This window comes from Phytophthora sojae, assembly GCF_000149755.1.
Source record: "Phytophthora sojae unplaced genomic scaffold PHYSOscaffold_4, whole genome shotgun sequence".
Lineage (NCBI taxonomy): Eukaryota > Oomycota > Peronosporomycetes > Peronosporales > Peronosporaceae > Phytophthora > Phytophthora sojae.
The window spans coordinates 243,109-254,273 of NW_009258118.1; the positions used below are offsets into that span (position 1 = coordinate 243,109).

Sequence of the window (11,165 nt, forward strand, 5' to 3'; positions counted from 1 at the left end):
CACACCGGCGTTGCGAGCGTAGCCGTTGAGCCGGTTGAGGTAGTCACAAACGTGTTTCTTGTCTTCTCGCTTGGCCGAGTAGTACCGAGCCTTCGCCGACTGGGAAAACTTCGAGCAATAGTACTTGATGAACGCCTCGCTCAGCAACTTCCACGTGCGTCTTGTCTTGCGTGGGAGCTGGCGACACCAGTGCAGGGCTCCATCCCTGAGCTTAAGTTCGAACAGCATACACCACTCGTTGGGTGGTGCATGCGTTCCCTTCATCTCATAGATGAACGTTCGGAGCAGTGCTCGCTCTTGTCGCGCGTTCCGTAGAACGGCTTGATGTTGGCGAGAGGCAAATGCGTGGCGATCTCGAGCTTTGGGGTTGAGCTCTGGTTGTTGGTCGCGCTTACCTCGCGCACCTGACGTGTCCATTCGCTCAGTAGGTCCCTTTCGTAGTAGTCGGGCCCGAGGTCGTCGTCGCTATCCGACGAATCATCTTGGAGGTCGTAACGTCGGCCGGTCCGACGACCGGTCGCTCCGCGCGTGCCAGGCGTGGCGAATGAAGCCTCGTTCTCCCTAGCCAGACGTTCACAACGGTCCGTAGATCGTGGATGTACCATGTGCGAGTCTTGCATGTACGGCGAGGCTTCGCCCTTGGTTGCAAAGACACCGTCATCAGTGGCTCCCTTCCGAGGGGTCACTGGTAGCGGGACCGTCGACGGGTCTACTGCCTCCGAGGTCGAACGAAGCATCGTTGGGCCTCGCGAACTGACGTCCGCCACTCCAAAGGCATTACGCAGCTTCTTCCTCCACTTGGTTAACGCCGTGGCAGCGGCGGTCGGCGTCCAACTCGCGAGCGCAGCCTCCGTGGGGAGAATCTGGGGTTCGCACCCCATAGCTCGCAGGAGGTCCACAGTATTCTGCGCAACGTGCCGAGTGCTCGTTGAGTTGATCGGCGTAGCCAACGCCCCTCCGAGGTCCATCCAGATGGCCTGGCGGACTTGCTTCGGGGAGAACAACTGCATCCATTCGCTCTTGGTCTTCATCAGGTCTAGGCATCGGTCTAGGACCTTGTTGGCCGCCGGAGTATCCCCATTGAGGGGAGGACGAGTGCCAACCGGCTTGGAGGTTGCCCCTCCTACCGTCACCGAGGGTTTGAAGCCCTCGGTGGCGCCGTCATCCGCGTCGTAGGCGGGCTCGGGGCCCGGCATGTCCTTGAACGTGTCGGAGAGGTCGCGGGTAATCGACCTTGATCCTCCACTGCGACCTGCCGACACAACCGCAGCTTCCGAAGTCTCGGACATCGCTGTCCGGACATCCCAGTCATCATCTTCGTCATCTTTTTTGGCGTCCGAGGAATCAATCGCCGTGTCGTAGCTCACCGAACGCTCGTCAATCGACTCCATCCGATCCGTCGTTGGGGTCGAGAATGAGCTTCCGGAGCGCACCGAAGTCTCGGTGCGCGTTCCACTCGACTTGGCCGGCGTTGCTGGTACCGCTGACTTGACTCCCTTCGCCATCTTCTCTCTTCTTCTTCTTCTTCTTCTTCGCTTCTCTTCTTCTTCTTCTTCTTCACTTCGCTCGTTGGGGGTAAAGACCTACAGCAACCAAGACACACAGAAGGTCACACCAATCCCGGGTCGCGGCACCAGTTGTGGTGTGGTAATTCCACTAAAATCCTCCTCTACCAAAAGGTATTAGAGACACCAACAACACGCTAACCCGCAAAGGTAAGCGCTTATTGGATCAAAACCTGAAGACCAGGAACGATCCCTTACACCGGGTCGGTTGCAAGCGCCTCTGTGCACCTTAGGTTGTCTTCGGTCAACCCAAAAACCTGTACCACTAGCCACGAGCTTAGGCTAGGATACTATGTAGCGCTTTCGCGCAACCCCACTACAGTCCCTCAGAAAGGAAGGGTACCGGCGTGTTAGGCCTTAAACAGGGGGACCAAGGTAAAACCTCGGTAGGTAGGCTAATACACTCAGGGATACTCTAATCCCACAAATATATACCGAACGATACTCTAATACCGTTCCTGCCTCTCCGGCCACGCCAACTCTTGGCGCTGTCATGGAAACTCTTGGTCAATGCACGATAAGCTCCCCGACAGGCATCCACACGCAGCCGAGCGTGTCCAGGCACTACAATAAGCTAGCTACACTTACCGAAGTCGGACTTGACCCTTGTTGGCTTTGGGGGAAGACTGTCTTTTTATTACTGAGTTTTCTGAGGCCCTGGGGGCCTCGTTCTGGCCATCCTATGATGAGTCCTATGTCCCTATACAAATATCTAGTGTGAACGATCGCAATAAGGCGATTCCGGACACATCAAATGACGACCGCGGCTACACTAATAAGTGCGGCCGAAGTACGTAACTAAATACATCTGTACCTAAAAGTGGGTACCATGAAGCCTCGTTCGGGGTTCTATCAGGACCCGACGAGGCTTCGGCCACTGCCTGTCACTCTACCCAGGATAATGTCATCATCCAATCAGAAGCAGCCATCTACGTCTCTCGCTTCACCTCGCCTTGATCGCCCCTTGATTGAACTTGATTGTCGGGCTGGCGGGTCAACAGCGTTGGAAACTGCCACTTTCCAATACCACACGTATCATAACCATAGGAGGCTGATACAGTACATGAACATCCAAATGTTTATTGCAGCGTATTAGACATGATGGCAATGCCTAAACCCCATCGTTCTTGGAGTCGTATGGTTTCGGACAATGCGACGCTCAGAGGGTAGGAGCAATTCACGGCTGTCCCAAGGACCCATTGACAATCATCGGCGATCATTGATCACGAATCACGAAGGGGTGTAATGTATACAGTCTGCACACCCCGCAGACTCATAAACACCAAGCCTATAACGGCGTAGTGATCTCGTTTGTCAGCCTCAAGACTCCAGCGCATTCCCGATTTTGCCAGCAAGAGGCAAATGCGTCTCTACCAGCTCTTCACTCTCGCGGCCACCGTCGCCCAGGCCTTGGCAGCATCCTAGTCTACGGTCACGACCCGACTGAATGGCTGGTTCAAGTGTTCTGACCTCCCCTTCTCCGATGAAGGAACCTCAAGCGGCCAGTACACCAAAGGCGTTGCCTTCTACAACGGGTTACACGAGAGTTACCCGAAGGGTTACGAAGTGGGTACACACTGTCTAACCTAAATCCGTCGGAGAATCAGTACACGGCTTCAGAGCCACTGATTATGCATATGACTAGGGTTCACTATGCTAGATAGTGAACCGGATACATTTACACCGTAGGCGGCTTGGCCGCGCTAAAGAGAAATACATTGAGTTTGAGATTTACACTGAAGAGTCTAGGGTTGACTCTTGGAATCCGTAGGGTGTACGGACTCGTACGTTCTGGTATTAGAACGGGCGATCTTAAGCTGAGACTCTGCGAGTCTGTTAAGCTTTCTCTGACGCAAAGCTACGGCAGCCCCGCTGCACTAGGTAGCACTTGTAGTCAATCCGACACCTGCGTCTGTATAGACTGACCGTCTGTGGAGAATGGAGCAGTTCGCTCACTTGCCCCCGAACCAGCAGGATGCGCTTAAAAAGCTTATGTCCTTGCTGCGCCCGGAGGGTGTGACGCAACTTGCGCAGCAAGGCCCCGACGCGGTGAACATGCGTCTCGAGGCGTTTTCAAGCTACGAGAAGGCTCTGCTAGAGCACCTCCAGCAGAGGATGGCGACGGCCGCGGCGCCCCAAGCGCCCGCTTCGTCATCCGACGCGGGAACAAGACCCAAGCCGCTCATGTTGAGCGTGAAGACCTTCGAAGGCAAGGAGGGTGAAAGCTTGATGCTTTGGACCCGAGAGGATGAGATGGCTATGAGCTCAGCTCTACTCCGGACGGAGTCGCAGCGTGTGGCACTAGCTATCTCGAAGCTCGGTGGGCGAGCGAGAGAGTGGGCACTTACGTCTGGGACGTCGGTCGAGGTGGCCTTCCCGACGTGGGACCAGCTGAAACAGCAATTGTCCCGAGTGTTTGCTCCGCCTAACGAGGCTATCGCGTGCGCTCACGCTTCCTGGCGACCAGGCAGAGCAAGAAGGAGTTGATGGACTATGTCCAAGAGTTGAGAACTCTCATTGCTGGCATGTCTGCGGACCCCCTGCCGGAAGCAGTCACCGTTACGGTGTTCATGGAGGGCCTCCGCACTGGCGTTGCCAGGACGGAGGTGTTCCGAACCCACCCGAGCTCTTTTGAAGAGGCTGTGAGCGTCGCATTGAATACGGAACACACCTTTAAGTCGTCGAGACTTGGGTGGAATGCATCTTACGCTAGCGCGTCGAGTGGTCCGGAACCCATGAACCTCAGCTATGCTGAAGACGAAGAAGCCAAGCTTCGTGCTGCTGAGCAGCGTCGCGGTATCCGCAGATGCTTCATCTGTGGTGACATCCGTCACCTTCGTGCTGGGTGTCCGCTGCGCCATCAGCGCCAGACTTCGTCAAGCCGCTCTTCGAGCTCGAGCCAGGGCTCTGGTTTGTCTCGGGGAACCGAGAAGTCCCCGAGACAAACCAGAAGAACTAGGTTCTATTGAGCCTTGGCGAGGTGGAGGTCGACAGGACTTAGCCCCGAAGAGAGTCGTACTCTCTAACACGGAACGTGTATGCAAGCCAGGCTTGCTAGTTGTCCAAGCTTGGGTGAAGGGCTTCACGAAGCCATGGACGATTTTGATCGATTCGGGAGTGTCGGGAAACTACGCCCGGCGTTCTACGATGGACGGAAGTCAGCTTTATGCTGAGGCGCTGGTAGCGCGCGGGAGTGATATCGTCACTGTTCGTCTCGCGACGGGCACTCGTGTCACGGTGCCTAAGGTCCCTGTGGACTTGGGCGTGAAGTTTTTGGATTTTGATAGCGTGGAACGCTGTCTGGTCTTAGACCTCGATTCGAGATATGATCTCATCCTTGGTATGGCGTGGCTAGAGGGCCACGAGCCTTGGATCGATTGGAGGTCGAAGACCCCTGGTGCTACGCACTTCTCTCCTGGCGGAGCATTGGCGAGTCATGAACCCACCTCTGCTAGGAAGTAGTAGCGCTTCTGGCGTGAGCACTGGATCGAGTCGGTCAATGTGCTGGACATCGGAGTCTCCGAGTTGGTGGACACTGAGTGTGTCGAGAACGAGCGTTCCGAGCGTTCCGAGCGTGGCTCGCGGACGGCAGATGGAGCGGCACTAATTCCGCTGTGCGGGCGTGCGTCTGAGGGCGACGCCCTGCTGCGTGCCAGAGACGGCGCGGTCGGCACGATGCCGAAGAACAAGGGGCTTTGCCCGGATGAAGATCGTGGAGTGGCACGTCATCCACTGAGTGGAGGCTGCGGATTGTGCAGCACTTCGCTGAGTGTCGGTAAAGACACTGGAGCTCCCCTAGAGCTGAACGAGGTGGTGACACCTGGCGTCGCGAATTCACGGAGCTCTTCAGGGCGGACGGTCTCCATGATGAGGAGGCAGCGCCGCAAAGCGCTGGCTGCGAGACGCAAGGCGTCTGTGATCTCACGAGTCGAGAAGGGCGTGTCGGGCGGTGAGGCTCCACGCGAGAGCGAGCAGCTCTATACACTCGTGAATGGAGTGACGGGCGACGTCGACGGAGGTATCAACCTCGACGACTTGCCCTCACTGTCTGCTCTACTGGAGCTGGACGAGTTGTCCTTGGCCGAGTTCGGCGAAGCCTTGAATGCTGGAGACTTGGCTGAGGTAGTGGTCATACGACCCGAAGAAGAGCTGAACTCATCCTCGCTTCTGGATGAAGCTGTCCTGAAAGTGACCAAGAAGGCGCTGAATGCGCGGAGCGGATCGGCGATCCTGAAGGACCCGTCGGATCCCTTGTATCAAGTGGTAACGGATTACCAGGACGTGGTCTCGAAGGAGCCGCCCTCGGGGCTACCTCCGGATCGAGGTGTTCGACACGAAATCGATCTCGTTCCGGGAACGAAGTACTGCGTGACGAGGCAGTGGCCCTTGCCGAAGCAGCAGTGTGACGTCATTGACGCGTTCTTCCGTGCGAAGCATGAGGCGGGTATGGTGCGTGAGAGTAAGTCTCCACACTCTACGCCGACGTTCCGTGTCAGAAAGCCGAGTGGCAAGTGGCGTATCGTCAGGCATCGTCAAACTAGGAAGAATGAACATAAATTGGGCGCACTTCCTAATTAAGCCTCTGCCAGCGTCCTGTATTAACAGGATGGCTACATACCAATTGTAGTGATCTAGACTATTGGGGCTTCCGTTATGAACTATACCTGGCCATGAACCAATTGCTCTTGATTTTAGACAGCTTTGTTGTGACTTTCGCACGATCCTAGGTTCAGAGATGTCTTACACGCGTACGCACGTGTCTACTAAACGTAGTGTAGGGAGCTGTCTTCACTATGCTGAAACCCGGTGGGATTCTATCTATGACTCCTGCGAGTTTTTGACACTCAAGCGCAACTATTATAATCGGTTGTGCTGCAAAAAGAAAAGGGTTGCTCGCTTTCGATCAGTTTGAGGTGGATAGTTTGTCTGTGGTCACGGATCTCGCGCGGCCAGCCAAGTTATGATTTGAGTGACTGCAGTACAAACATGTCACTGTATCCGAGCAGTACTGTACTCGGCCCGCAATAAGCTAGTGACAACGCTCCAGAAACGCCCTGATGCTTAAGTGAGGTGAAGACTGAGTGTAAGGCGTCATTGTTTTCGAGTGAACTTTAATTTAAGAGATGCGAGCTTTAATTTAAGAGATACGAGACAGTTTGGCTTGGTTCTCGTAGTTCGTGATGGTGAACAAGGATCTATTGACGGGGTCCTGGGCATTACGTTGTCCGCCCAGGACACAGTATACGCCATGGCGACTCGTAAAGAATCTGCTCTTATTACTCATGGCGCGTTTGCCGAGTTATTTAACAGGCATGAAGACCGATTTACCAGACAGGACGGCGATTCGGTAGTAGGGAAAATTTGGGCCCAGAATTGTAGCTTGAAGGAAGAGTGTCGAGTCGATCGAAGGTTTGGAAACAATGTCGACCGCCTATTTACGCTCAAAACAACCGAGACATGGGGAGATCTCGATCCTGAAACGCATGAAGAGTGAGCATTGGGGTCAACTCACCGATTTCTCGCCAGAAGACGAGCTACATGTTTTGCAGTACTTGGAGCTAGTGAAAGTAGCGCACAGCGCAGTCGTTGATTAGGCTTCATCCGCTTCATTAAGTATCGAGTAGAGATACATCCTATATTAAGGGTCCCCAGCCTTCCTTCATTGAGGTAATATAGGCACTAGGACGGATATCCTAGTTTGACGAAGCCTGCGTATCGTGCATGCTTTCAACAAGCTGAATGCCGCTACCATTCCTGCGCAGACGCCGATTCCTCGGAAGGATGTGCTTCAGAACAACATGACACGATGTACGATGTACAGTGCGCTCGACTTGGTCGATGAATATTACCAATTGCTCATGAGGACGAGCGACAGTCGTCTCACTGCGGTGAGTACTCCAAGCGGCATGCTCTGGGAGTGGTTGGTGATGCCCCAGGAGAAACGTACTTCGATGACATCTTTGTCCACAGTCTTGCTGTACACGGAAAGACTGATATGGAGAACCATGTGGAGCACCTGCGTGCTGTGCTTGAATGCATGCGTCAAAACAAGTTGTATGCCAACATTGACAAACGCCTCTTCGGAGCGGAAGAGATCCCCTTCTTAGGGTGCTACATTGGAAAGCGTGGCCTGAGGGCCGACCCGGTCAAGGTCAAGGCCATTGTTGACTGGCCGGTTCCCAAGAACCAGAAGGATCTTCGCAAATGGCTTGACTTCGCCAATTACTTGCACAAGTACAGCGAGAACTACGATGAAATGGCTCGGCCACTCTCCAATCTCCTGAAGAAGGATGCGGAGTGGTGTTGGGACACCGAGCATCAAGATGCGTTCGCGGCCATTAAGGACAGTCTCCTTCATGCGTCTATTCTGACTTTGCCAGACCCCGCTCGTCCGTTTAGTGTCGTCTGTGACGCCTCAGACTTTGCCATCGGCTGTGCACTGCTGCAAGCAGACGTCGAGGGGCGCGAGCGCGTGGTGGCGTTCGAATCTCGCCAGCTGAAGACTGCGGAGAAGAACTATCCTGGCCATGACAAAGAGCTACTTGCGATGAAGTATGCGCTCGTCAAGTTCAGGGTGCACCTGTTGGGCTCTCAGCCGTTCGTGATTTACACGGATCATGCGTCGTTACGCACTGCGACTCAGTCGCCTCACCTCTCGCAAAGGATGGCCCATTGGCTGTCCTTCTTCGCGGAGTACAACTTCGGGGTGAATTACAAGCCTGACAGGTAGAATGTCCTTGCGGACGCGCTGTCGCGCAGGCCGGATTATGAGCTGGCTCATGTAACGACCGTGACTTCGTGTTTACCGGATTTGATCCGAACGGCTTATGCCAAGGACGACACCTGTGTCGCGTTGCTGAACGCTCTGGGGAGCAAGGAGTTTCAAGACTCGGACATGGAATTATCAGCGCGGCTGCGCGCGCGGCTACACCGAAATTCCCTCGATGGTGGCGTGTTGTTCTACGACACTGGCCCCGAGGATACGCCCCGTGTGGTCGTCCCTCATGATGAGGATCTGAAGTACCGCATCCTTTATGAGGCACACGATACGCCGCTGGCCGGTCATCTTGGCCGTGAGAAGACCTACAGCTCGGTGAGCACCCACTACTGGTGGCCGAAGCTGTACAAGTGGACGAGCACTTATGTGCGCACGTGCGAGAGGTGCCAGCGAGTGAAGTCGTCACCTCATAATGCAGCGCCGTTGGCGAGTTTGCCTGTTCCTTCGGGCTGTTGGCAATCCATGAGTATGGACTTTGTGTTTGGCCTGCCGGTGGATGCGGCGGGCAACACTGGAGTCGTGGTCTTCGTGGACCGACTGAGCAAGATGGCTCACATTGCGGCTGTGCCGGACACCATCGATGGTAAAGGTACAGCAACGCTGTTCTTTGACAGAGTGTTTCTACAACACGGACTCCCTGAGTCGATTATCTCGGACCGAGACCCCCGCTTAACTGTCAACTTCTGGAGCGCGGTCTTTGCGGTGCTTGGCACCAAGCTGGACATGTCCGCGGCGGACCATCCGTATACCGATGGTCAGACAGAGCGCTTGAATCGCGTCGTCGAGGACGTGCTCCGCAGCCTTTGCGCCGAGACACCGAAGCGTTGGAGCGCCATGTTGCCACTCGTTGAGTTTGCGTTCAACAACGCCGTGCACGCCTCGACAGGCTACACACCGTTCTACGTGAACAGCTTGTCTCATCCCCGCGTCCCGCTGACGCCGCCACGTGGTGGCCTCGGGCTTGGTGGGGGAGGAGAAGCCGGTTTAGCTGATCGGCTAGCCGATGTCAGCCCGGCTACTGTTCGTAAACAGGTTGACGCTTTCTTGTCGACGCGTCTGAGTGTCTTACGACATGGGCGTGACGCGATGGCTGAGAGCCAAGACAAGCAAAAGGAACATGCAGATACCAGGGGCAGAGGCAATGTTAAAAGTTATGAGGTCGGGGACCTGGTGGTGCTTAACGCTAAGAACCTACCTACACATGCAGTGTCAGCCGTCTTCAAGACGAAGTTGTGCCCGCGCTTCATCGGACCTTTCAAGGTTGTGGCCAGGAAGGGCCTTGCGTACACGCTCAATCTTCCGAAGAATATCTCCGGTGATCGCGGTTATTCGAATTGATACGAGGACTTGTACGGCCGCGTACGGCCAACCGCCCTTGGGGAATCTCAACCTCTGGTATGCAGACAAAGTCAACCAATCCTTTGAAGTCGAAAGTCCTCACTGCCTCTAGTAGTGTACTTCACAAATATGTTAGAGATTATCACAACACACTTACTTACAGTTAGTGGTGTTTGCAAACGCGTTTGTATGTTTGCTGCTCTATCACTTGCAGATCGAATTTATGGCTACTGTTACCCGATGTCGAGGGGTCATCCTTACTTTTGAGTACATTTCGCGGACTTTCGAGTAATGAGTAATGTGCTCGAACTTCCGAGTACGTACACTTCATTTAAACTCGTGCGCTGCGTCAACTTGAAACTATTGACTAAACTCTAAAGACGTGGCTGGCTGAATGGCTGGTACAAGTGCGCTGACCACCTTCTCCGACGAAGGAAGCTCAAGCGGAGTGTTTGATGTCCGATGTGTTTACAGAGCTCAATGGGACGGCGAATATCTACACGATGGACTACCGCAGCACAGGCCGCAGCACCTTTCTGGACTGCGTCGCCGCGCAGGCTACTACTACCGGTTTTCCCAATGGTCAACAGTTCGACCCATCGGAGGTTCCAGCCTGTGCTCAGGAGCTAGAAAACGAGTACGGCGATCTCGCTTCATTCTCGGTGACAAGCGCAGCAACCGACGTGACGAAGTTCATCTCAGGGTACACGAGCAGCGCCGATACCATCATCTACGTCACCGGCTATGGCACGTGGTTGGCGGAACGTCTAATGCATCTGGCCCCTCCCAAGGTGACGGGGTACGTCTTGGACGGTATTGCTACGACCTCAGGCTCGCCGGCCGAAAAGTTCATGTACACTTCTACTTGGGACACCGACTTTGGCGAAGTCGGCGACCAGTTCCTAGACCTCTGCTCACGAGACAAAACCTGGAGCAGTCGCTTCAAGAAGTCCAATACTTTGCCCAAAGTGCTACAGAAGCTGCTCGCAGAGTTTGACAAGAATCCCAACTCGACGTGCGCAACGATCTTGACCGACGGGACCGTGATGCCGTCGGTTACCCTACGCAGTACGCTCAGCACAATGCTGATGGACGATGAGCAACGGAAACTCATTCCACCGCTGGTTTACCGACTGAATCGGTGCAACAAGAGAGACGTCGACGTTCTGACCAACTTCGTAGAGGCGAGTAGTGCTACTACGAATTCCAAGAGTCAGGACGACTCGCTCTACTCGCCGCTGCTATATTACCTGCTCAACTTCTCGGAAATGTGGGAAACTCCGTCGTCTTCAATGCAAGAGATGGAAAAGCAAGTTGAACCCCAGACGCCGTGTAAGTACCAGGGCTCGCAAACGATGCTGACCGGGTACCCGTACCCGCCCGCCCGGGCCAGCCAGGGCTCAAGGTTTTGTTCGGATGGACCAACTGTTACATCTCCCGACACGGTTTTAAAACATCTAAAGTTAAACATTTAAGTAACGTAA

The 11,165-nt window shown here is 54.6% G+C and overlaps 2 protein-coding genes across 2 annotated transcripts; both read left to right on the forward strand.

The window, feature by feature from the left end:
- Positions 1-9,429: 9,429 nt before the first annotated feature.
- Positions 9,430-9,654, forward strand: PHYSODRAFT_367411 (hypothetical protein; the record flags this gene model as incomplete). Its single annotated transcript, XM_009527276.1, has 2 exons — positions 9,430-9,493; positions 9,551-9,654. Coding segments are annotated over 2 exons (168 nt in total), but the record flags the coding sequence as incomplete, so codon positions are not given.
- A 530-nt stretch (positions 9,655-10,184) lies between these two features.
- On the forward strand, positions 10,185-11,165 carry PHYSODRAFT_262595 (hypothetical protein; the record flags this gene model as incomplete). Its single annotated transcript, XM_009527277.1, has 2 exons — positions 10,185-11,013; positions 11,158-11,165. The coding sequence occupies 2 exons, from the start codon at positions 10,185-10,187 to the stop codon at positions 11,163-11,165; spliced, it is 837 nt and encodes a 278-aa protein (XP_009525572.1).